The 27,333-nt window shown below is 31.5% G+C and overlaps 2 protein-coding genes across 12 annotated transcripts in view; one reads left to right on the top strand and one right to left on the bottom strand.

Moving 5' to 3' along the window:
* The window catches only part of LOC106461078, an 11,703-nt gene extending 8,164 nt beyond the window's left edge, over positions 1–3,539 (top strand). Inside the window, exon 3 of the mRNA XM_013920867.2 lies at positions 2,982–3,539. Within this exon, the coding sequence (XP_013776321.1) occupies positions 2,982–3,197 (216 nt within the window). The 3' untranslated portion in view covers positions 3,198–3,539. The remainder of the gene's footprint in view (positions 1–2,981) is intronic.
* LOC106461073 (lamin-B receptor-like) overlaps positions 1–26,336 on the bottom strand; it is a 62,541-nt gene extending 36,205 nt beyond the window's left edge. For 4 of the 11 annotated variants that reach the window (XR_002610912.1, XR_002610914.1, XR_002610913.1 and 1 more), the window contains exons 1-6: positions 24,621–25,327; positions 24,128–24,231; positions 23,028–23,147; positions 18,990–19,158; positions 17,318–17,398; positions 14,891–15,013 (exon numbers count right to left, since the gene is read on the bottom strand). Coding sequence is in view for 7 of the 11 variants with exons in the window: in XM_022387922.1 (XP_022243630.1) it covers positions 14,891–15,013; positions 17,318–17,398; positions 18,990–19,158; positions 23,028–23,147; positions 24,128–24,231; positions 24,621–24,864 (841 nt within the window). In the remaining 4 variants the exon portion in view is untranslated. The other 7 variants (XM_022387921.1, XR_002610911.1, XM_022387925.1 and 4 more) reach the window with 7 other exon arrangements.
* Positions 26,337–27,333: the final 997 nt, after the last annotated feature.

The raw sequence follows: 27,333 nt of genomic DNA, 5'->3' as shown, positions 1-27,333 counted from the left end.
TAGATAATAGGTGTTTTGACAGGTGTTCTTATTAAGTCTTATTTTTGTATGTACCTGAACGTCTATCAAGAGTTGCTTATTTTAAATACAGACTTCCACAACTTGGCCAAAACACTAATGTATGTTAGTTTTCCATCAGATGATAAAAAAAAGATTACAATTACAGTATGGTATATTTAATTTCAGATAGCCTGAATGATAGTAACAATATGCGTAATAATTATGATTTAGTAAAATAACGTATATTAATTAACTTTCTAAATAATACAAATTACATTGTCAAAACTACTTGGGAAGCAAGTTGAGGGGGGGGGGGGTAAATGTTTTGCCACTATATCACCCCCTATTTTAAAATGAAGCACACCCGCCTATCACGTTAACCACTAGTTTGTTATTAATAAATAAATGCTAGACATCTGATGGAATGAAACACCACTCCTCTCACAACTTTCCATGATTGTTCACAAACTAAGATGTTTCCTGTCTATTTTTATGCACCAGACTTCCGTTTCCCATATCCAGATTAAGGTCGTTTTCCAAAACTGTCAGCTACGTGTTCTCTTTCGAATCTTTTGCTTATTCATGGATCTCACTTTAAATATGTCTGGTTGAAAATAATTTGAAATAACACCTCATAACGACGTCTAATTCTAACAACTTTTGCTATTATACCAGAACAAACTTCAGTTTCTTTTACCAACTCAAGCTTCTTAATGATTCATATGATAACAACAAAGAAATAAAGCAAAGTGTACAGGTCCATGAAAAATCCAGCCAACTGTTATTTAAAATCTGTATACCATTACATACTCAAAGTTTTGTCTCTCTTCAATTCGATCACGGTGACATTAGTCTGTAAACCCCTAACTAAAATAGTTCCATACAAAGCCTTAGATTAATACCAACTCATTTGGAGTAATGCTACTGATACAATATAGTACTAAATTTAAAGGTTGTTAAATAATATTCAACCCGTAAAGCTACTTATGGACCATCTTCTTCTCTTTTTCTTCTTACGGACGTGTCCTAGTGGTTAGCGCCCTTGGACTCTAAATTCGAATGTTCATGGTTCGTAGCCTATTCCTGTAAAAGTGCTCTCCGTACTTTTGGGTCGTGAGTGCACTATAAAGAGTGACAATGGAATCTCACTATTCGGTTAGAAATGGGTAACCCAAGAAGTGGCAGTGGGTGCTGTTGAATAGCTTCCTTTCTTCTAGTCTATCAATTCAGAATTAGAGACGGCTATCCTTCTCAGAGTAATACCACGTTCAATGTAAACATATGGACTGATCAACAGTACGAATCATTACTACACAATACTTCAACTTTACCATCTTTCTAAATCACTGAAGATACTGAACTTTACCAAGAATTCTCGAAATATTGATTTATAAATATGAAATAAAAAATCACTCATCTTGGTTTGTTTCAAATATTTTTCCCCACAAACAGTTGAGTATATATATATCACAATACAGTATAGAGTTAAACCTAAATCTTTACAGACAAAGAAAGGGTTGATACGGACGTTATTTGTTTTTTATCTGACCACAGTAAATAATTAAACCTAGGTGCTCTGAAGTTTAAATATCTAGTTTTGTTTATTTGTTTGTTGTTAAAAACAAAGCTGCACAATGAGCTATCTGTGTTCTGCCAACAACGGGAATCGAAACCCGATTATTAGCGTCAAAAGTCCTTAAACTTAGCGCTGAGCCATCGGAGGCATAAAATAAATTTCAGAATGTTAATATATAAATATATCAAGAAGTTTCCTGTTTGTTTTAGCACAAAGCTACACGACAAGCTATCTGTGCTCTGTTCACCACGGAGAATCGAGTCCCGGATTTCAACGCTGTACATCCTTAAACATACCACTGACCCAAAAAGGAACATAAATCTAGTATCAAGTACTTTTGATATATTTTTAAATATTTCGAGCTCTTAGCGTCAAAAACGTTGTATTCAAAACAGTTCAGACTTGTGTACTGAATAAGCTTTAGACTTTTCTAGAAATAAATCAGTCCTGATACTATCGAATACAGACTTTCACATATGAAAGTATTTCGTTTGATATTCCAAAACCTTTAGGATTAATATAACTTTATATTTCTACACTAAGTATGCAGTGTGTGATAAAACATAACTTATTAAACAGATCATATTCAGTTCTACTAACATGTTATTTATCACACAAATAACACTGTAATGATATAAAATTATTACAGAGCAATGAATTGGTTTAACCAGGTTTATATATCAGTGTTTTATAATCAAGAAGAAAGGTAGCTAGTAAACACCACTCAGTGCTAACTCTTGTCAGACCGAATAGTAGAATTTGACAGCCACTCTTTTAACGTAGGCCCGGCATGGGCAGTTGGTTAGGGCGCTTGACTCGCAATCTGAGGGTCGCGGGTTCGAATCCCCGTCCTACCAAACATGCTCGCTTCTTCACCCGTGGGGGTGTTATAAGGTAACGATCGTTGTTAAAAGAGCAGCCCAAGAGTTGGCAGTGGGTAGTAATTACTAGCTGCCTTCCCTCTAGTCTTTCACTGCTAAATTAGGGACGGCTAGCACAGATAGCCCTCGTGTAGCTTTGCGAAAATATCCAAACAAACCAAACTTTTAACGTACTCAATAGCCCCAAAATGCGGAGCGATTTTTTTTCGATAATTGAACGCGAACCACGAAATCTCCACTCCACAGCCCTGCACGTAGACTACTGGACCGCGCTCGACCCTTTGAATTTTGGTCTTGCGACGCTGTTTTGGTTATTACTTAAAAGCTCGATATAAATGATTACTGAAATGTTTTGTTTTTAAATGGAGGTTAGAATAATAGTCTGATTTTTAAAAGTGATCTATAAAATAACAACTAGTTTTTCCAACTAACAAGTTTGTTGTAGAAATACCAAATATATTCCCCGATAAATAATTTTCTTAAAAGCTACCGAATACATTTTATTTTATTTTTTTCTATTTTAGTTCTCTCTTCAGACTGGTGGTGGTGATATGCATTATATTCCATCAATAGTTGATATCTCAGTCGGCCAAATATTTTGTAACTGGATCGAACGGGAAGTGAATAATGAAACAGTGGTTTTATTCAGCCAAATCTGCAACGAAGAGCCTTTGAACACAGGATTCAAAATGAACCAGAACTTGTGTTGTGTTAATGGGAACTTTGTGAACTGTACGTAAGTGTCGGTAATATAAACAGTTCATGACTAACTTCTATATTTTGTAAAATAAAAAATAAAATAAAGAAGTGTAAGTGAATAACAAACGCTTAAAAATTAAGCGGCAATTTAACGTCAAACATTAAATCTGCATCTTTTATTGGATGATTCAAGATAACGTATTTTACCAAAGTGGTTATTTAATCTCATATCTGAGAAAAGACGCCAATTAATTATGTATAAAATATGTTCAATTTAGATAAATTCAAAATTCTAGCATTGACGTGAGCATTTAAAATTATGAGTTGTATATCCAGAAGTGATTTTCATCAATATAATATAATGAAACGTCTCAATATTTTAAGTATAGTAGGTCATTTATTTATATATCTTATAAATTGTATGAAAAGCATGTGTTCAAGGACTGACTTATTTTGTTGGATGAAATGGTTTGCAGAGTCGTATTTTTACATATTCCTCTGGAGTCATCAGTGACCATTGCATAAACAACAAGCAGAGTTGTTTCTAGGAACTTAAAAGATTCGGAGCTCGGGCCCATAGGTGTGGGAATTTTCGGCGTTTCGGTATGATATCGATCATGGTTTTCTATTCTGATTTTTCTAGACATTGACTGAGGATTCGGGGCAGGTGTGAGAGAATGAAGAAAGTTTACATAAAGTATAATCAAAACTACTAACTACATGTGGATACTTACTATGCAATAAAAACATTCACTGTTAGTGGACAAACATCGATACATGATACATCGTATGTGTCTAATATTCTTTGCCTTCCTGTCTTAAATAGCTAACACCACAAACTCTTAAATTAACCAACCTCTGTGTTTGCGGTTTGACTTTCGAGAACTTTAATATATAGATATATGAAGCATGTGAATGTGCCACGAGTAAATCTGAAGATAAGTGGCTTGTGATTTGGGGAGATCCCAAACATATCCTTAACAATTACATATAGATATATGCAGCACGTGAGTGGACAACCTGAGGAAAATTGGCGTGTGATTTGAGGATGTCCCAAACATATCCTTACTCTCATCCCCATCATATTTTCTCATTGAACCTGCATCGATCTTATCTTAGAACTTGAAAACGTCAAGTGCATTAAAAACTCTTTAGTAAGAAATATACTACTTTTTCCAGTGATTCCTTAATTTTTCCTGTGAAAAAATTCAGACTTTCAGATGCTATATAAAAATAAGACTTCTAGTAAACAACTACAATATTTAATGACTAGCCGTCCTTACCCGGGTATTACCTGAACAGAGGTCCGATGTTTAGCTATTTTTAAACAGAAAGGATAAAAATTTCGCTTTTCATGTAACAGTATAAGTCAAATATATAAAGATACTAATAATGAAAAATTTTTTTCAAGCATTCTATTAATATGAAATTAGCACGAACAAACATTTAAATATAATACTTTCCGCCAATAATATGAATTTTAATACTTTTATACGTGTTTTTTTTTAAACCCGTTGTTACAAAACTGTTATTGTTTTACATCATTGGCGGAAATAATCATATGAATTTTAAAACTTTCATGCGTGATTTCTTTTTTAAAAAATGGTAACCAAGTAACAGATTTATAAGAACAGGTTTTTAAAAAGTGTTGTACAGAATAAAACCTAAACTCTTGTTCAGCCCTCTATTGATTAGTATAATCAACAACTCTCTCAGCTAGCCAAACTACTCAACTTACTTTGTAATTTAAAATCGACGACAATACTTAGAAACTAACACAAACACAGTATCTTTATGGTTTTGATGTAAAATTAAACCTTTAACAACACACAGTATTATTATATTTATATAGTTGTTGTTATTTGTAATTAAGCACAAAGCTACACAATGCGCTATCTGTGCTCAGCCAACCACGGGTATCAAAACCTGGATTCTAGTGTTGTAAGTCCACAGACATACCGCTGTGCCACTGGGAGGCATATTTATATAAATACAACCACTACATCTCAGTAACCGCTGAATTCAGTGTTGACTGATGTAACAAACCAATTAATGTTAACTTCCGATAAGAGCAGGTTATGTACTTACTGGCTTACTCGTAAAACGGAAATGACGTATCAACATCACGTTAATCTTCTTATTTACCCTGGAGCTGGTTGTACAACCATACGGTTAACAACGAAAGACTAGATTTGTAATTAATATTAACTTCCGATCAGACCCAGCTATGATACAACTACACTTTGAGTAATTACCTCTAAACGAAAGTTTTTATAAACAATTAAACAGTTACCCGTTCAACGCACGGGGAGCATTCAATCTTAAAAACTAAATACTATTCTTAATTACGTACTCACATGTGATTCTGTCAACTCGTTGATTATAATTTGTTCCCTCTCTTTACTCTTCACAACAGCCTTTACTGCAACAAACTGGTTTTGTTTTTGCGAAACAAACAATTTAACAACGCTCGCCCAGACATCGCCTGGACATGACACGCTACCGTTTAATTAATAACAACAGTTATTGATGTTTTCACCAATTTCTGGTGAGCGAAGATACCAAAATATTTTATTTTTCCTGTGATTCAGGAGCTGATCTATTTTATGAATACGTACACCATTTTGTCTACTAGTAAGAAAAGTAACATTAAAACAGATATTAACATGAATACAATCAACAGCTTCCAATGACACGTAATCACTATCCTATATTTTGATTTAAACAAACTGAAAAGATAATTATACCAAACTGGATTTGTTTTCTGTTGTTGTTGTTTTTTTTTGGGGGGGGGGGGGCTGTGTACCAGAAAAGGCATAAGTAGAATTTTCAGTTGATGAGGTGCTATAGATGTCTATACCTTAATGGTCTCTAACCTGGAAAGTTCAAGGGCTTATAACACTAAAATTCGAAATTAGTATATCGCACATAGCCCATTGCGCAGCACTACCCAAAAAGACAAACTGTTCGTTTAGCTCACGTGTCTCATCTTGAACATATAAAAAACAATGCTTTTAATTTCTAATTTGAATTTTATTTATAACACAAATAAATTTTAATGTATCAAAATGTATTTGAACTTGCAATGTCTTTATTTTTTATCTTGTCGCAAATTATATTTTCCAATAGCCATAAACAAAGTTTTACCTGGCTACAATATTCTGATGTTTACCATGAAACATTTTTTAATGGTGTATACCCCGTAAAAGATGTGAAGGGTGCTATTTGTGTTTATGACAATACTACTAAGGTTGTCTGTAGCCGTCCCTAATTTTGAACTCCACCAAACATGCCCGCCCTTTCAGCCGTGAGGGTGTTATAATGTGACGGTCAATGCCACTATTCATTGGTAAAAGAGTAGCCCAAGAGTTGGCGGTGGGTGGTGATGACAAGCTGCCTTCTTTCTACTCTTTCACTGCGAAATTAGGGACGGCTAGCGCAGATAGCCCTCGTGAAGCTTTGCGCGAAATTCTAAACAAACAAGATTTTGAACTACTGACCACAGAGAAGGAAGCCAGTCAGCAGCACTCTTCCAACTATTACGGAATTGACTGTCACTCTTATAACGCACATTCAGCTTAAAGACGGGAATATTTTTTATCACACGGATTTGAATCCGGCTCGCAGCCCCGAAATACAGTGTTACTGTTTGACGACGAAATAGTTTATTTGGAATTAACTCTTTAAAAAAATCTCTTTAGGATTACATAGATCGTTTTTAAAGAAATACATACATCCTTTACCTAATTATTAACTCCAAAAGTGATCCCAAACATTTTAAAATTTGGCTCCTAGATGCTATCTAACTTACAATTCCAACTGTTAACCTCCTCTTAGAAAAACTCAACACATCTATGCTCCTCTGTAGATATTAATCTAACTCCTAAATGGTAATCAAGGCTTACCTCTGCTGCTATTTATAATAACAACAAAAATGTTACAGAATAGAAGCTCAAACTCCAGCCCCCTAGTGGCACAGCGGAATGTCTGCGGACTTACATTACAATGCTAGAAATCTGGTTTCGATATCCGTCGTGGGCAGAGCACGGATAGCTCCGAGCTTAACTTCAAACAAACAACTCAAACTCTAAAGTAATATTTTTTGCTCTAATTTTGACGACCTTTGAAAAACAGTTGAGTGGAACTTGGAGAGTTCAATTATTACTAGAAATGCTCAGAACTGTTACATTTCTCCATTCACTCATTAATGACAGGGAAACAAAATGTCTCGCAAATTATTTGTATTTTTTTTGTGAAAACTTCATTACGTATTTTGGGTAATTAGTAGAAATTAAGTAATTAACCCTCATATTACCGACTTGTTTACTAACATATTGAGTACATTTATGCTTTTACATATTACAACGTTCAATGTAAGAACTATCCAAAAATATAGTGGGTGAAGTCATTCATACTCTTTGTAAAATACAACGGAGACCCCCCCCCCCCAACATGTAAGATGGGTTTAATTGCAGTATTGAGAGAGGTTTTGTTTACATTTTACGCACAACAGTTATGGTTAAGGTCAATTGAGGACTTATATCCCCCCCCCCGAAATTGCCTAATCTTGCTTTAAACTTTAAGTCACTGTATCATTTCAGTACCAATTTATTACTTATTCTAGCCTCTTACATGATTTATATTCATGACATTGAGATCCAGTGTAACTTTAATGTCTTTTTGTAAACATTTCTCATTTAAATTCCTATCAGTGGCATTACGAATGTTTTCCTAACGAATATTGAAAGTTAAAAGAGCGACTGTTAAAGGAAAATAAAAAAACGCACTAAAAGTTAAAAGCATTATAAATTCAATAAATAGTGTCCAATCTTCCATCCAATAGCACGAAAAATCACGTGATTTTCTTTTTTTATCTCTTAGACAAACATTTTTTAAACTACCCACGTAGAACAGTAGCCTTGAAGCAGCATCTTTAAATTCCATTTCACGTGATCATACTTCTACCAGATGGTAGTTTTAATGTACTAACATTTGTCGTTATTGTTGGCCAATTATTATTTCAAGAGTAGAAATCACACGGTTTGATAAGACAATGTTTAAAGTTTAGTGATGTAAACACATTAAGACTGTTCACCACTCTAAATGACCAATTTGGATTGTTGAAGTAATTCAAAACTATATATATAGAAGAACCAAAGAAAACTGAGAACTGGTTTTGTCTAATAATGTGCTAGAAATCATGTTTTTGCATTAGTAGTAATAACCTTTCAGCCCTAACACCTAGAGCTTGGGATTAATGAGATTCACAGAAATTCAAATGAAATGAACACTTGCTTTTTCAAATAAAAATTTTAATTTCTATCAATTTTTTGTACAAGTCTTGTTTACATTCCCATAAGATATTCAATAATTTTATGAAATCTGGAATAATTTATCATTTTACTAGTATTCAATTTTATCTCAAAAAAATTAGCCTTTTCGTTTCTTATATTGTGTACAATTTACATTACATATCTGTGTTTGTAGGTAACTTTCTTAAGTAACTTTACAAAGATTACACATATGCTAACACAACAATATTGTACCGATTTGGTTAGATAAGCCAAATTGAAGAAATATGGAATAATTTTTATGGATAATTTTATAAATATTCAAGATAAACATATTCCTTATAGAAAGAAAAGGGTGGCTGAAAGTAAAAAACCAGGTTGGCTCACAAAGAGTATAAGAGATAAAATTAAAGAAAAGCACCACAATTTAAGAAATTAAAATTGACTGGTATGCAGGAGATTTGGAAGATTCTAGAAGATCAAGAAAGTTGGCCAAACAGGAATCTAGGATGTATTAAAATAAGGTTGGCTGGAAATGTACAAATTAACAGTAAGAATTTCTTTAAGTATATTAAGGGTTAGCAAAATGTTAGGTTTGGGGAAGGACTCTTGAGGGATGATAAAGAAAGGCTTGATCTGATGATTATGAGATTGCTGGGTTATTAAATTCTGCTTTTTCTTCAGTTTTTACTAATTAAGATTTAAGCATTATTTCACATCTTGAACAGTTGATAGATAGAAACAAGATGGAACCAGATGACTGCATTAATTATGAGTTTGTTAAGAAAAAAATTGGGAAGTTTAAAGAACGATGAGGATCCTGGCCAAATAATATTTCCCCAAGGATTTTAAAGGAGGTTAAGGATTGGATATGTAAGCCACTTACTACTTTTCTTTTTGTCAGTCCTGAAATAGTAGGCAGGTACCAGAGGATTGGAAGTTAGCTAATGTCACTCCTTTTCAAGGGAGGTGATAAAAATTGTCACAGTAATTGTGGGCCCATTACTTTTACATCAGTTGTGGGAAAAGTTTTGGAAAGTCTCATAAAAGATGCTTTGCAAAGTCATTTAACAAAGTTTAAAATTTTACTGCATAGTCAACATGGTTTCACTAAGGGAAAATTTTCCCTAAACAAATTTTTTGATATTCTTTGTAAAGGTTGCTGCTTATGTAGATGATGGTAAGGGTGTAGATTTGGTGTACCTGGATTTTCAGAAAGCACTTGACAAGGTGCCACATAAAAGGCTTGTAAAAATAATTATCTCTATAAGTGTGGGTGATAAGTTAGCTAATTGGATAGAAGAGTGGCTGGATGGAAGAAAGCAGAGGGTTGTTAAAAATGGAGTTCAGTCATACTGGATTAATGTCACAAATGGGGTACCACAGGGTTCAGTCTTAGGACCTTTGCTCTTTCTGATTTACATCAATGACATAGATGATGGAATGGGCAATAAGTTACTTAAATTTGCAGATGATATTAAGGTCTTGGGTGTTGCTAGCTGTGAAGAGGATGCTGCTGCTTTACAAAAAGATTTAGATCATTTAGTGAGTTGAGCAAATAAATGGCAGATGGGTTTTACTTGTAATTAATGCAAGATAATGGATGTAGGTTATTATAATTTAAATTATAAGTATAATTTGGATGGGAATAACCTTAACAGTGTCATGAAAGAAAGGGATCTTGGTGTAATGGTTGATCAAACTCTTAAATCATCCAAGCAGTGTGCTGTTGCTAGTGGTTGAGCAAATAGGATTTTAGGTTGTATCTACAAAAATATTAAATACAAGTCTAAAGAGGTTATAATTTCATTGTACAAGTCACTGGTTAGGCCACATTTGGAGTATTTTGTTCAGTCTTGGGGTCCTTAATGTAGGAAGGAAATGGAATTGTTGTAAAGGATTCAGAAGAGGGTTACTAGAACGGTGCATGTGATGGGGGGGGGTATCATATGAGGAGAGATAAGATCTACAAAATTGTTTTCTCTTGAAAAAAGAATAGTTAGAGGGGATCTGATTGAAGTGTTTAAGATTGTAAAGGAAATTGATAGTGTTGATGCATCATCTTTTTCATATTTAACATTGAGAATAGTAGCACTAGGAAACACAAAAATAAATTTTGACAAGGTAGGAGTCATCTTTAGCTTAGACAATTTTATTTTTCTTACTGGATGGTTGACCTCTGGAATGGGTTCCCTCTGATGTTGTGGAGGCAGTAAATTTAAGTAAGATTAAGAGAAAGCTTAATAACTATATGAATTATAAGGGCTGGCTTTAAGATTTTTAAAAATTTATTTATTAATAGTTTCAGTTTAATTTAGGGAATGGAACAGTCGAGATGGACCATTAGGTCCCATGTTGTCCGAAAATGTTATGTTAATTTCTAGAAATAAAAACTTTGACTTTTGCAAATCAGTAATCTATTTTTATTATTATGAAATATTTTTTTGTTTATACACGAACTTACTGTATAAATATAAATTGCCTTAGTATAGTTTAGAGAATGGGACAGCTGAGATAGACCAGTAGGTCCCTTGTTGTCCCTAAACATTATGTTATGTTATCCCTCCACTCAGATACACTTGTATATAATATGAACCAAAATAGCTATTTTATCTTTCAATAAGCAGCAACATTATGTGATTATGCTACGAAACTATCTGGCTAATGACACCATACAACCAAACCAACAACAAGGAGCCTTTCATTAAAAAATAAAAAAATTAAAAAATCAAGAATGCTGAAATAATAATTCATTGGGAGTACAGCATAATTTTTTACACTAGTATCAAACTGAGCTTGTAATTTGTTCTTTAAAAGTTTCATAGATTATGTAATATAATTTATTTATTGCAGCAAGTTCTAAGTCATCCATAAGGTTCTCAATAAAACAACTGGCTAGAACATGTAATGTGTACAAAATAATGACAGCTGTGATAAGTAGACTCCTGAGAATTCAATAATGCTTTATTTGCTTAAAAATCTTTTACATCCTATAAAAAAAATGTATATTTAAATCTCATAGTTTTAGAAACTTTTTATAAAAAGTGAAAAACCTCAATGAACTAATGACTAATAATTTTGTTTAGAGGTGTTATCTTTTATGATACACAAGTGAGTTAAATTTGCATATCAGAACAAAACAATTGACATACCATTTAAAGCTAGTTTCTAAAATAATATTATTGAAACAACAACAAAAAACTTTTAAAAGATAGTAATTCACTATGGTACTCCAGTGATGGAATTAAACAATATAAGTTATAAATAACATTTTCTTTGGTTTTAGTAAACGAGAGTGTGCATGAATTTACATTTTTAATGAAATTGATTTACATATGAAAAATTTATCCTTTACAAGGTCTGTTTAATAAATATGTTTATGAGCACAAAATTAAAACCTTATTTTCTTGAAAATAGTTTAATAACTCACGAATTGTATCAGTGTTTACCCAATGTACACCAGATGACGCATATTAACATGCAACTGTAATGTGACATGAGGACACTAACAAACGTATCAAAATACTTGGGGAAAAATACGAGACTGAACACAAGAAGTATATCGAATCCAAGCAGCACCATGACGAATTTCACATTTTCTTTCAGACTTCAAAACCTGGTAAACCAAGTACATTATGACAAAAAATGCTGGCAGATATGGGAAGATGTTTTCAAATCCTGTAGAAATTGTGAAGTTATTGTTAAAATTATAAATATTTCCTTATAAAAAAATTAATTACTATAAAGTATCTGAAAAAAACAATGTAAGTATGAACTTGCAGAGTTCTACAAACATTCTGTTGATGTTATTATAACACTTAGTAGGCCTCAGAACTAGTAATATTTCTACTTGTATAACTTTAACCCTTTGGAAACTTGTCACCTTTTGATTCACCTAAATCTAGTCCAAATTCTGATCTTCAAAGATTTATCACAAAAATATGTATAGAGATAGATAACTAATTGACCCACTGTTAGCTAAGTAACCAAATTTTGCTAGAGTACTTTGACTTTTCAAACTATTTTGAGTACCTCAAAAAAGCTGGCTAGGTTTCTATTTCTCTTCACCATTGTAAATAAAATGTCATGATAACTGCCTAATGAGGAGGTACTATCATAATACATAAACTTATTTACCATGGTGTTTTTTTTTTTATCTTCTATGAAATATTAAAATCACTTAGTCTAAGATAGTGATCCTTCATAGCTTTACTAAAATGTAAAAGTTCCACCAGAAGGAGTATGGCTACAAATGCAAAGAGCACTTCACTTCTGTAAAAAAATAAAACTGATATTAAAATGTTTTTTTGTTAAAGATGCCTGAAAGAAAATGGGAAATATTAAAGGTATTTCAAAAGCTTTCTAATGACAGAATAAGATCTATATAGGTAAAGCCTGATTATGAAGAAACAATACTGAGTTATATTCTTCATCACCAGCGTATGTGGCAAAATATTTATGTGCAGGGTGTTTGTCTGGCTGTTAAGTAAGTCTTTTTTAAATCTTCTACTGTTCTTCACTGCTATTAAAGCAAAAACTAAACTATCTTTATTTACCTTTAGCATAGGTTAGCTAGCCATCTATGTTGTCAGATCATTGCTTTGTGTCTTAACCTAAACTTGATCTTGGAATTTAAAGATGCGTATGTACAAAACTCGTTACTATCAAAATTAATTTTTTAATGTATTAATTAGTCCATTTATTGATTAAAGCTCTATGAAACTGGCCTGTACAAACTTGAATATGTACACCCAATGAATTTTTCCAGATAAAAAGCAGGGATCAGTTTGTATTTAAATTAAAGCTACTAAAGATATCTACCATCATCCATAATTTTGATCTAATGACCAAAGGGAAAGCAATCAGTTAACTGCATCCTGCCACCCATAATGGATTGACTGTGATTCTTATAATGCAACCACAGCTTAAAGCACAGTGAATATTTTGTGGTATCACACCTTCAAACCCAACTTCGAAATCCAGAGCTCTACCATGGTACCAACAAATGTCCTGGGATCAGTATGACTGCTTACGGAAAATATTGTACTAAGACGATTGAACAAGAACCAATTCCCATTATAATTTTCCAGATATGCCTAAGTGAGGATGTGGACAACACTAAAGATGCAATATAAATTGTATATGAACTTGGATAACAATAATTCAGAATCCAGTTGTCTCATGTAATGTTACATTTCACTTAGCAAAAACCACAAATGAAATCTATCTTAGGCAAACAAAAGTAAAATACTTCAGTTTTAAAAAACCATACTTTAAGAAAAAATAATAATTGGATGACTCAAATGTACCCAATTAATTATTCATTTTTCAGAAAACATATACATTTATTTTAACTATAAACAAATCACAATAGGGGAGAGAAATTTTCAGAGCCTTGCTTTTGAAAATGTTAAAACTTGTCTGTAGGGTAACAGATAAAAGAAAATTTCTCCTTATCTCAACTAATAAAAAATGCACATTTTTATTGAAACAGAAGTTAAGTATACATCACATCTATATTACAAATATGATATTTTCAGACAAAACTCATTTACCAACAAGTATCAGACATGAAAACCTGCAAATACCAGCAGATTCAATCAAGAACTAAGGGAAGTGTTCTGTATTCAATAACTTGAGTGAATTTTATTTGTTTGTAATTAAACACAAAGGGCTATCTGTGCTCTACCCACCACAAGTATCAAAACCTGGTCTCTAGAGTTGCAAGTCCACAGAGTGAATTTTAAGTTGCATGAGAAATAAACAAAACAGATTGGGCACATTTGGATGACAGTGAAAATAATCTTTATTTAGACACCACATAAAAAAAAAGTAATGCGTACCTGCATGATCAAGTAGATGATCGCTTCTACTGGATAGCTCGCTAGCTTTCCATCTCTCAAGATGAATCTCTGCCAAACTAGTTATGATGAAAGCCAAGTAGAACTGAACAAAGAAAGTGTACCTTGAGCTAGAATGTCAGCTTGCTTCCTTTGTCCAGTGGATAGCATCACCTTGTGACCTCTATTACCCGAGAGCATTGGTGAGCTATTGCCGTCACAATCTGCTAGCAAAAGATATTTCAGCACTAACCTGTTTAAACCGGATTCTACATACAATACTGAAATATCTCTGCAGACAGAGGAGACATCATCTACTAGAGAACAAAGGCCAAAGCAACTATAACAAAGTAATGTTAGCAACTCTGCACCAAGTGTTACCACAATGATAGTGCAGAAACTAAATAACAATAACTTGGAACAATTCTATATTACAATAGTAGGTAGGGAACCCATAATATGCCTACATATTATACAAATATCTCCAGTACAATAATACATTACAAAACATATACTAGGAAATTTTTATAGCCATTTAAAATTATGTTTTACAGTAATAACAATGAAAAATATTCTTTTTCTTGAATAAAAATAAAAACTTACCACATGGCAAAGTCCAGGCGACAAAGATGATAATATCACCTAACTTATTTGGATGACGAACAAAACCCCACCATCCTGATATTAAAAGCCGCTTGCCATTCAAAGATGGAATTGATTCCAAATCTGCAAGAATAATAACTTAGATAGATTATCGTTGCAATAAAGAAAAACTGGAATAGGTTTAATATTGAAAAAGCCACAAATTTATAGTAAAATAGCTTTGTTTGTGGTCTAGGTTCTATAAACAAAAAGCAAACTTCAACAATCTAACAGCACACAGATTTTTTTTTTAGAAGTCTTCAAATGTCAATGATCTCTGAATCTACTTGATAGTCACTCATTCTGTTTAAACTATCCAAAATATTATTACACAGTTCAGATTACATTAAAAAATTTTTGTTTGTATAGCTTCATATAAGTAGTCTAAAAATTAATCAAAGCTATATGTACTATAGAAATACAATTATATGTTTAACATAAATGCTTACGTTGTTGCAAAATAAATCATACTTTTTTCCTCAACGTAAGGACGAACTTGGTAAAAACCGCAAATATCACTCGTGAGAAACTGTCATTTCAACGTACTTATCGAATTTCATTTTCTGTGAAAACTTTTGAATCATGGTGTTCACTATAACTCAGGTTCATGTCACATGTGCTGCCTTCGGGATGGCTCATAAACTAGTCGCAGACATGCTCCAAGAATTCAAGTTTTACAATCGACACATCGCAATACAAGATTTGAATAAATCCGATTAATTCCTCAAAAGTTTCAAAATTGTTTTGCACAGCAGCATAATTCGATTATTCAAACCCCACTGTTTATTTTTTTATCAAAACAATTCCTAGAAATACACATCTGCTTTATTTTAAAAGGAATAAAATGACATATTAATATAAAATATGTTCAAATATAAAAGAGGGATATCCTAATAACTTCAGTCTAATTACACTGATTAGCTAATTTTATTAGGACACCTACTCATACGTAAAATACCCTCTTGTTTATATTTATAAAATAAACTGTCCATGCAGTGTGTTAAGCAATTGCTTAAGTCCTATAAATGCATAAATGTTGTCATATTATGGCTAGCATTCAAGACATTACGCATCTTACAGACTTTTGCAGAGTCATTTAATGGATATCCATCTTAGTGGGAATCTCATTATCAGAAGAGTTTCTTTGATGGTCTGTTTGAAGTCACTTGTTACCAGCAGCAAAATAAAAGAAATAAAGAGAAATTGTAGCTCCTAACCTCTAGTAACCGACAAGCTTGTAAAATTTAACAAATACTGGACTCTGTCCCAGCTAACTAATTCCTTCAACAGTTATCATGAGTTAACTATTTCCAACTTTACCATGGCAACCAAAAACCACTCTAAGAAACCAGTTATCTCAAATGCAAACATGAAAGTATGGCCTCAATGGTACTTAGGATTTAAACTGCAGACAGTAAAAGGCTGTAAGCACGATATTTTCAGATAAATTCTCTTTCACCCTGTCCTGTACTGAGGGTATAATACAAATATGAAGAACAACACAATAGGCACATGAACTTTTGTTATTCTAACATTGTATGCTGTAAATCAGATATTAACGTTCTTGTAAAAATGTCTGGGTTCTTGGATTCCTCTAGAAAAATGAATGATGTCCAGTGTACCCAAGCACTGTGATTGTTCATCCTACAATGCTGAATTTTACCCATGAAAAAGAAGGGCTTTTCTATGATTGCTATGCAAAAATTCACAACTTGTACGCTGGACAAAACTGACTTGAAAAAAAAAGTGACTTTAGTCATGTTCCTTGGCCACCAAAATAGTAGATCTCAAACTGATTCAATATTTTCAAGGATGAACTTGTATGTTGCATTCATTGATGTAATCCACTATCATCATCTGTGAACTATTCACAGACCACGCTTTTATTTTCAACAAATAGGCTACAATCAAACAAAATACTTCCTCACATCTTGTGGACTTTATTTTACATCAAGTAGAGGCCATTATTGGGGAATAAGGTAATTTAACACAGTATTAAGTGAAGATCCAAGTAAAAATGATCAGTATAAAATTATACATAAAAAAACATTACTTTCTATTTTGGAGTGGATTGTAAAAATTTAGATTTGATTCTGCTATCCTTCTTTAAAACATATATAAAACTACAATGATTCAGTAAAAAATATTATATTTAATTTCAGAAAAACATGTTTTACATCACAAGGTATGGTTTTAAAATCTTATTTTATACATGGTACATTTTTTTTAAAACATAAGTTTAGATATTTTTATGCTTGTTTGCTTTTAAATATAATTAATATTGTACCTGTCTGAGTATGAATAAAAAATATTTTCAGGAAATTTATACTCCACACATAAACTAGTTATATATCCTCTTAGTAGCAAAATACAGTAAAAATCACTTACTTATTAAAGATCGATCATGAGCGTTTCTCCTGAACATGTACTTTTCTCTGTTGGATTGTGTGTATATGTACAGACCTAAACCTGCAATAAATGTTTAATATTTTACAGTATGTTTAAATGTATATCAATCTTGTAGAGGTTAGGTAAGATATGCAATTGAATCCATAAAACACAAGTATGATGTCATAATATATTTTTTCTTTGTATTTTCCAATAAACTGTTTACTTAAAATGAATTAAAATCAAATTAATATATCAAAACATCTGAAAACTTATATTTATCATTTATTTCTTCTGTTTCTCTGTTGTTATACACAAAGCTGCACAATGAACTATCTATGCTGTGCCCACCATGGGTATCGAAACCCAGTTCTTAGCATTCTAAACCTTTAGACTTACTGCTGACATACTGGGTGGGTAGGGGGACTTCATTTATTAGAATGTTTTAAAGCAACTAATCACCATACAATGCTTTGAAAGTTTATGAATATAAATTTATTGTTGTTGTTATTTTAGAATATTATATAAATAAAAGTATCACAATATAATCACAAGTTATCCAACTTATACAATAAAAATGTTACTTCAATGACAACATTTTACATTATTTAAAATATTACACAATTATATCCTGGCCTGAGTCAAAATTCTTACATTTATTTGCCAAAAATCTAAAACTAGTTCGAAATACTAAAATACAATGATCAATGACCAGTTAACTAACAAGATCCTTTCTATAACAAACATTAAAGCTAATCTATCCTGCCTGAAAGAGTGTTATATGGATCTTTTACACGATTACATAAACCCACAATAGAATACTGGTTGCTTGAAAATGACACATAGTAGAAAGGCATCTTTAATATAAACATATAAAGATAATTGACAAACAAGGCTTAATATACAAACACTAAGCAGCTAAATTGACATATAGTAAAAATACATCTTTTATACAAAGATATGAAAATAACTGAAATTATAATTTATACACACTAAATGTTTAAGCTCAAGAGATTTCTCCACTTTGACCAAGGCTCAATTTTACACTTTCCAGCCAATCATAATAGACAAAACAGCTTTCCTTGAACACTTTGCCCCAAGATATTTTCACACTTTTCAATTAATTCAAAATGCAGAGATAGTTATCTTAAGTTTCTAGAATAAGTAATAACTGCTTTACTTGTTTCTTAACTTTCTAAAACTTAGGTTTAATATCACAAATTTCACTCTATTAATTTTCTATAAACATTAGTTAAGTCAGTTAATAATACTCATTTTTATTATTAGTTTTTTAATTCACATTATTTCCACCTGTAGGAACAACTGACTAAAGATAGAGGCATTATCAAAAGTGAGCAGTGGCTGCATTGATAATTTCCAACAAAACATGTATCTTTATTATACCTTTTAACAACTTTATTTTCAGCACCAAACTAATATCTTGCCTATGCTTCTAAACTATTTCTGGCCTTATACAAAATTTCAAGCTACCTGCAGAAACATGCATCTACCCTGATTTCTTTTTAAAAATAAATGATAAAAAAAAAGAGTCTAAACCTAAGATTTTTAAAGTCATTTTATTACTTTCAAGCCATGTTCAGTGGCACAAGTTATTTTTCTAACCAAAAACACACATATATAATAATTTTTAAACATTCACCCCAAAACTTACTATAAAGAGCAGCTATTCCAAAAATACAGTAATTCGAAACATACTGTCTGTAGTTGACCAAATACAACACTGGGATGCAGTAGAAAAATGGTGTCAGGGTAAAAAAAACAATGATGAGCTGGTATCCAACTCCTTCATATTGAATGGTTGTTGAACTGAGAAAATATTCCTGAAAATCATGAACTCTTAAATTATTGATTTGAAATGGCATTTTCTAGCCTCCCTCAAAACTTAAAAGAATCTAATGCACATATAAGAATTATAAACACTCACATTGAATTCCAACCATTTACAAAGACTAATACAAGTGTAATACTTGTATAAATAAATTTTAATTTGATCGACTAGCTTTTATATATTTTACACACCTTCTAATCCTGGAATATTACACAAATTGACTTCTAAGTAACATCACAGGCCAATATAACCTTGAGGCTGAACAAAAGAATAACAACTGATGATAATGACAAATTCTACAGATAGTTTTTCAAAGTTAATGATTATATTTTTTAAAGAGGAAGCAACTATAAAATATGAATTCTTTAAGCATACAAGTTTCACAAAAATTTTACAAACTTATAATAAGTTTTCAAAAGTTGAACATGCTCTATTATTATGACCCAAGACTTATCCAAATAATCTAAAAAATATCAAATCTTGATATTCAGTTTTTCCAATAGTCAGTTTTATTCACAAGCAGTTATCATCCAAAATATTTTGTAATCAAAAGTATTAATATGAATTACTGTAAACTTTTATAAAACAACTAGCAGTGATTAAACAAACTAACTTAGAATTTAAAGGTAAAATAAATTAACAGTATCTTCTTTTATACAGAGCCAGACTAGAGTTTACCTTAACTTTCAGCTAAGTTAAGAAGAAAAAAATCTTTGTTGTTATTATCATTTACACATCCATCCTGACAAAAGCATTTGATATTACATTACATAAGCTCTGTATGGGAATTAATCAACTTCTGTTGCAAGGCATCCTTCAACTGAAGAATGGCTGCCAGGTTATGGCAAAATACCTGCACCTTCAGAAAAATACCATAATAAATAGTCAGCAGGGTAGCCTGGAGGCACAGATTTTGTAAGTATCTGCAAATAATTTTCTAATCAATCTGCTGGCATAAACAGTTATGCTTAGCTTACATGTTGTGTTGTTCTGACAGTGGCATGTCCAGATTTCTGCAATATTAGTACCACAATTTTCATGGTAGAGCTGCACCAAGATGATTTAAACTTACTTTTTTGTGCAGTGCCTTATTTTGCTACCAACAGAATAATGATTATTTCATACTATGCTTTAATATGTATCACTCAAACTTGGTGCCTATTCCAGAAATCTGTGCTAAATTCCACGAAGATACACTTAGTAGATTCAGTTATAGTATGTAAAGTTTCGTGGTTATAAGGTTGATCAAAATGATCAAGCTCATTCTTATAAGATTAATAGTAGGACTCAGGAAAACTGAAAAATAAGGAGGGGGGAATGTGTGTGTGTGTTTTTATATCATTAATGTAAAGTGAAATGAAATTCTTAAAATTATGAAATAGAATGAAAAAATACATTTTCCTTCTTTAATGATATTTACAATTTCAACTGTTTACCATTTCACATACAGTTTATTTTTAAATATAAATACACATAAACCTGGGTGCAAAGTGTTTTTCATATTTCATTTGAATAACCTCTAAATCCTCCTAAATAAATATCAAAAGATTAAAAATTTAATAAGTAATTAAAATCAACATTTTATATTTACATAATTTTAAAAACTTTATTGAAGCTGTCAACAGCTTACACTTTAAAAGCACACTCCATATGTCAGTGTTTCGATGACATTTACATAATCTTCAGGGGTTATTTGCAAGACAATATTTTATACTTTTAAATAATTCCTGAAGATGAAATCGAAACAATGTAAATGTCAAGTGTGCTTTTAAAGTGGAAGCCATTGATGACTTCAATATAGTTTTTAAAATCCCACTTTTTTGTTGGTAAAAAGAGTAGCCCAAGAGTTGAGTGGGTGATGTTGACTAGCTGCCTTCCCTCTAGTCTCTCTGCTAAATTAGGGACAATTAGCACAGATAGCCCTTGTTTAGCTTTGTGCAAAATTCAATATAGTTTTTAAAATTGTGTAAATATAAAACACTGATTTAAATTATTTATTAAATTTTAAATAATAAAAAAGTGCCAATCATTCATACTTATCAAAAGATTCTTTAAGATAAAACTGTATATTTTATCTGTTACTTTTTTTACCATAACACCAATTGTTGCTAAGTCATCATTGTATGATGAAGTAAAATTTTAAAGATTATGAACTAAAATGAAAAATACCATTTCTTCTTTTAATGATATTCACAATTTCAACTGTTTACCTTTTCACTTTATTTTTAAGCTTTATTGCCTGACTTGTACAACATACAATTATTATTTTCTCTACCATAACTGTATAAAGAGTCGGTCAATTTGACTGACCTTGTTACTACCATATAAAGTTAGGAAATAAATCTAAATCACCCTTTTTCCTCTTTAAAATGACTGCAAATTATTACAGGATTGGTTTAGCTTGATTTGAATTTTGCACAAAGTTAAACAAGGGATATCTGTGTTAATTGTCCCTAATTTAGCAGAGAGACTAGAGGGAAGGCAGCTAGTCAACACCACCAACTCCACTTTTGGGCTACTCTTTTACAAACAAAAAAGTGGAATTGACCATTACATTATAACAGCCCATGGCTGAAAGGGGGGAGAAGGTTCAGCAAGGGGGATACAAACCCACAGATTGTGAGCCAAGTGCCCTAACCACTAGGTCATTCTAGGCCTTGTAACAAGAAATCACATTTGTTTATCTTCAATAAGTTATCTATTTATACTTAATTTTATTGCTTTACTGACTTTTGAACTGTGTCTAACCAATAATCCCACCACACAAGTTGTAAATCACTGGGCATACATGTAGCTCACTTTTCAGTATCAAATTATGTAATGCATGAGATGCTCGCAAGCATACCTCTTGAAGAATTTTTATTTTTTTCATTATCTAACCTAATAAATTTCAAATTTTTACAACTTAGTTACTTTTATAATAATAAATGAAGAATGCACATGAAATATAGTATTTTTTTGCTGTCAACTGTCCATGAAACTTAAACCTACTTTGGGCTATCTGCTTCGTCCACTGTAGTAATACTAATAGTACTACTATAAATAATTCTTTATTTAATTAAATAGTGCAACTAAGAACACAGAATACTAACACCCAAAAAGCAAACAATGTCCTATAACTATCACAATTTTTCTGGCTTTCTAACTATGCAATAAGAGTCTTGAATATAGAGCCTTTAATATTCAGCTGAGTTTGTTAATGTGACTCCAGTGAGAAAACATTTGAAACTGAACAATAAGATAAATAATGCCCTGTACATAAAACAACATAATATAAGTCATTTGATAGATTAAAACTTTGTGTTTTTTACTGTTTATAAATAATATAGTATAAAACATTAGAGAGAAATATTGACAACTTGTGAAAGAGAGTATGTGATAGGTGGGCATGGCAAGTGGGTCTGATTTTCTAGTTTATAGCTCCATAAACAAGAAACATTGAAAGCTATAAAATTTTGATTTGCCTGAGTAATATCTATGTTATATTCCATAATTCTCAGAGTGGTTTTAAATAAATTAGTGAAGAGGGAAGACCTAGAGAGCAAATGTCACAACTCTCATAACTAAGGGAAATTGAAGATTATTTTTAAATATTTCCTAATAAAATTAAGAATTAAAACTTGTATTAAAATTTGATTTATTAACTACATTTTGATGCCAAGTTTATTTGTATACATTGATGATAAAACTATATTCTGAATGTAACTAAACTAATAATTATGAAGAAAAACATTAAACCAACAAAATATGGAATGGTATATTCTGTCTTATCTATACAGTCCTATATTGCATATGTAATAAGTTTAGTCACGCTCTTTACAAAAACTATATTTAATGCAATACTAACACAGGAAAACTTACAGCATGCCAAAGATAGTTTATAATGTAGATTAGTTGAAAAACTGCAGTCAAAGCAAGTGGGTAATTAACACATCCTTTGTCCATAAAAGACTTGAAAACCAAACAGACATCCACCACAGCCTGAAATTATAAAAAGTTAGGATGTGAAAATGAATATTAACCTACAATAATAAATAACATTAATATTGTTTAACGAATTACGTACTGTGAAACTCCCGCCAATTCTCCAAGGTAGTAGAATATTCGTGAACGTAAGAATCAACAATATATCCATATCTGTAACCAGTTAAATATAGCTCAGTATTTTTGTTGGAATTTTCGAAAAAATCTTTCCAGTGCCTACAAAAACAGCCATGGCGACGTGCCAAAAAAAGAGAGAGAGCTTAAAAAGTTGGCTAGGAGCCTGCTATAACCGTGTACGCTATAAATCGTGATTTTGCTAACCCTTACCAACCGGAAAATTTACACCATTTGACCAGAAACAGTTATAAATTTTGAACGTTGGTGGATTCTCATTGGTCATTAGTATCTTTCCGAAAGTATTACTGAATTCTCCTCAGGCATTTGTGGTATTATGAAAATATTATCTTACTTCAACGGTCCAACAATTCAGTGTCTGACAAAGCTAGCTAGTTTTTTGGCAATTGTACATACATCGACTTCAAGTTAACTCGCTGGATATCAAGGAGACACTGAACAAGAAAGAAGATTTTATGTTGTTTGTAAGTTAGTGAAATTTGTTTTATAAAAATTTGCTTGTGGTAACTATTCATAATAATTGTTGTTGTAAGTACTGTTGTATATATATATATATATATATATATTAAAACGTATTTATGTGAAAAACGAAAATGGTGTGTGTCAATCTTGTTGGCAAATAGCAAAATTAACTAAAGTATTGGCTTCGGACCATTTTAAATTCTCAATATGTAACAATTGTAAGTTACTTACAAAATATATTTTTTGGTAATAACATACATATACATAACCATTCTGAAACTTTTTAGGTGTTGTTAATATGCTGGTGATTTATATTCTAACATTTACATAATGCAGAAAGAGAAACTAACTAAAGTTAAATATTATAGAAACATGCTTACCCAAGAAATCATTCCAGCATTCAGAACAAATAGCTTGATGTCAAACATCTTTCCAATTCGAGGATGGACTTCTCGTCCAACAAAGAAATCATAATATTGGTACCCTGAAAGTAATCAAGATAACTTTTAGCTTCCATGAGGTCAAAATACATTCCTTTTTTGTTTTATTCATAGATAAATATCATTTATAAATTTTAGAAAATATAAAACGTTTTTTAACTTATTATAACAACAATAATAAAATGTATTTTATATCACTGTAATTTTACCAGCTACTATTTAAAATCAGTCTTACACTAAATGTTACTTCATGTAAAAAAAATTGAATTTACATCTTACCCCCCTCCTGTTTCCACACTTAATATATGCAAAGATACAATGATGTATTTTATATCAAGGGTGAGTAGAGTATGAGGAATGAGGGGGTCTATACAAAAAATATGATTTAAAATTAAAATATATATATATATATATGTAGTGTATTAGGACTTGCCAGTTGTAGCTTCAGGATTGATGTTATACGTTGGAGCTTGGAATGATTTGAAATACAACCAAACAGAAAACACAAATGAAAAAAGGACTGAAGCAACTATCAGATGAATGAAATGGGAGTACACAAATGTCAGTGGAAAGTTAAAATATCCTAAAACGAAGAGCACCAGAAGACTCACAATCAGTTCAGCAAAACCTAAGACAAACAAACAAAATATATTTTTCATACACATGCAAAACTCCATCTGTAGAGATATATATATGCATACACACACACACACTCATACAAGTATACTGGAAATTTATTTTTCTCCATTCAGCTAAACAAGACAGGTTTTAATTACCTATTCTGTACCATTTGCTGAAATTAAAGTCTGATTTTTTCTATCATATTTCTATTACATAAGACTTATGCCCAATCTATGCAAAAACTTTTTTTTCATTTACAACTTTAGTAAGAAAAATAGGTTTTCTATGACAAATTTATGTAATGTCTCTGTCAGAAAAACCAAAATATACTCACAATCTATAAAATACATACAAATCTAAGTGTGTTGATATATTTAAAAATCTTCCTTTTTATGTATTCTACATACACTAATAGCTATTTGTCCTATATTTATCACAATTACATGGCAAAAAAGTAAGGATAGGCAAATGGCAAAAAGACAAAATTTGAAACAATTTTTCAAATGCGATACTAGAATAAGAAAATACCATTCATGCGATACTTCCAAATGTGAGTCTTTTTCTTCCCCAAAACTGGAAATCCCTCAACCACATTTCCAAAAGGTAAGCAAACTAAAATGGCTTGAAACAAAATCCATATGATGTAGATCAGTATTGATTCTCCATTAATATAAGCATACAGAGTTTGAGGCACATGGGGAGGAATTAGCACTGTACAATAGTCCTAGAGGTAAATATATACACATGTATAAAACTATACTTATTAACAAAAGACACATGTTTTCAACATATACTTACAAATAAATACTTAAAATATTTAATTTAATGCCACCTGCAAAATTATCCTCATGAACATGAGTCTGTATCATTCTTTCAAATTCCACTGTCTTTGAGTGTAACTTTCACCTGATCATGACTCAACACTATGGGTTGAAATGTCATCATTACTAAAATAACAACATGCCTACTGTAAAAGTTGATTTTACTGTATTTTGAATTAATTTCTGTAAAATTTTCTTAAGAACCTTATGCTTAAGACTTCAGAATATATGACATTTTACAGCAGATAATGTGTTTAGAAGTTTGTAACTTTAGATTTTTTCCCAGCCTCTCACTTTCAGTATGCTTACTCTTCCTTCCAATAATGAGCCATATTTCTGCATGATATCCATGTGCACTTGTTTATTGTTAAACACAAAGCTACACAATAGGTTATCTGTGCTCTGACCATTGCTGGTACTGAAACTCAATTTTTAGCTTTATTAGCACTCAAACTTACACCAGAACCACTGAGGGGCTTATCCATGCTAACCCAATATTGTTTTGAAGCTCATGTTACAAGGAAGGTAAAGGTATAATTATGTAGACAACATAGGCAGAGTTTTTGTTTGACAAGTCAATTATGTTAGAACAACTGTCCATCAAAAACTTTCCAGGCCAGCTGCAAGTTTGAGAATTTGTTTATAGTGTATACAAGTGTTTTACTATTATCTGATGCTTCATTGCTTTTATAATACATATATTTGAATGATGCATTTCTTTTCATAAATGAACAAATGCTGTTGTAAAATGGAATACTCTTTAACAAGTACGCTTCTCATATGCCATATATTACAGCAATATTTCCCGATTTGTGTACATGCACAAAACTTTCATTTGCTAACCATACACTACAGTAAACCCATATTTCTGATATCTATAAAACAATTGCATATGTTAACAGTATTATACACTGTTTTAGAGCATATTGTATTCTTTTCATATCTGCTTTGATGCCTGACCATGACCCATGTCGAAGCTGTACTATGAATCATAACATCATGTGCTCCAGACAATGACCTTAGTGATGTATATTTTGTTTCATAATGAACTAACACAAAATTATTCACAAATTATTATTTTATACAATTATTATAGCTATTTTGGATAAAAGTGTAAATTCAGGTATGAAATAAAAACTCACCAAAATGGTGTAGATTTGTTTTATCTTGAAACTGCCAGACATTACCAAAATAAGCAAACTGTTCATTTTAATTTTGATATCTTTCAAATCTTTCCTACACAAATAGGTATATATATAATACAATATACCCAGGGCATTATATGTTCCTTCCATAACTGCTGACTTACGGACCATTTTATTAACTGTTTCCATATGGGCATCACTTTCTGTGAATATCATAAGGTTTTACCAAGTTACATTCAAAACTTAATTAAACTACTTTATTATCATGGTATATGATTCAACTTGGCATCAAAACATTGCTAATAATCAAAATTTTAATACTATACAAGTTTGAATTTTAACTTTTATAGTGTAATATAAAAAAAATCCTCAATTTCTTCTAGTATGAGAATTGCGACATTGCTCTCTAGGTCTTCCCTCTTCTCAAATGTATTTACCACCTCTCCTAGAAGTACAGAATTTAACTTAAATTACTCCTTACAATATTGTTATTACTCAGGCAAAGCATAATTTTTATAGCCTTCAATCTTATTTGGTTACAGAGTCATAAAATAGAAAA

This window comes from Limulus polyphemus, unplaced genomic scaffold, assembly GCF_000517525.1.
Source record: "Limulus polyphemus unplaced genomic scaffold, Limulus_polyphemus-2.1.2 Scaffold892, whole genome shotgun sequence".
NCBI classification, from domain to species: Eukaryota; Metazoa; Arthropoda; class Merostomata; order Xiphosura; family Limulidae; genus Limulus; species Limulus polyphemus.
The sequence above is the reverse complement of the archived record's forward strand: the minus strand, read 5'-3'. Positions and strand labels throughout refer to the sequence as shown.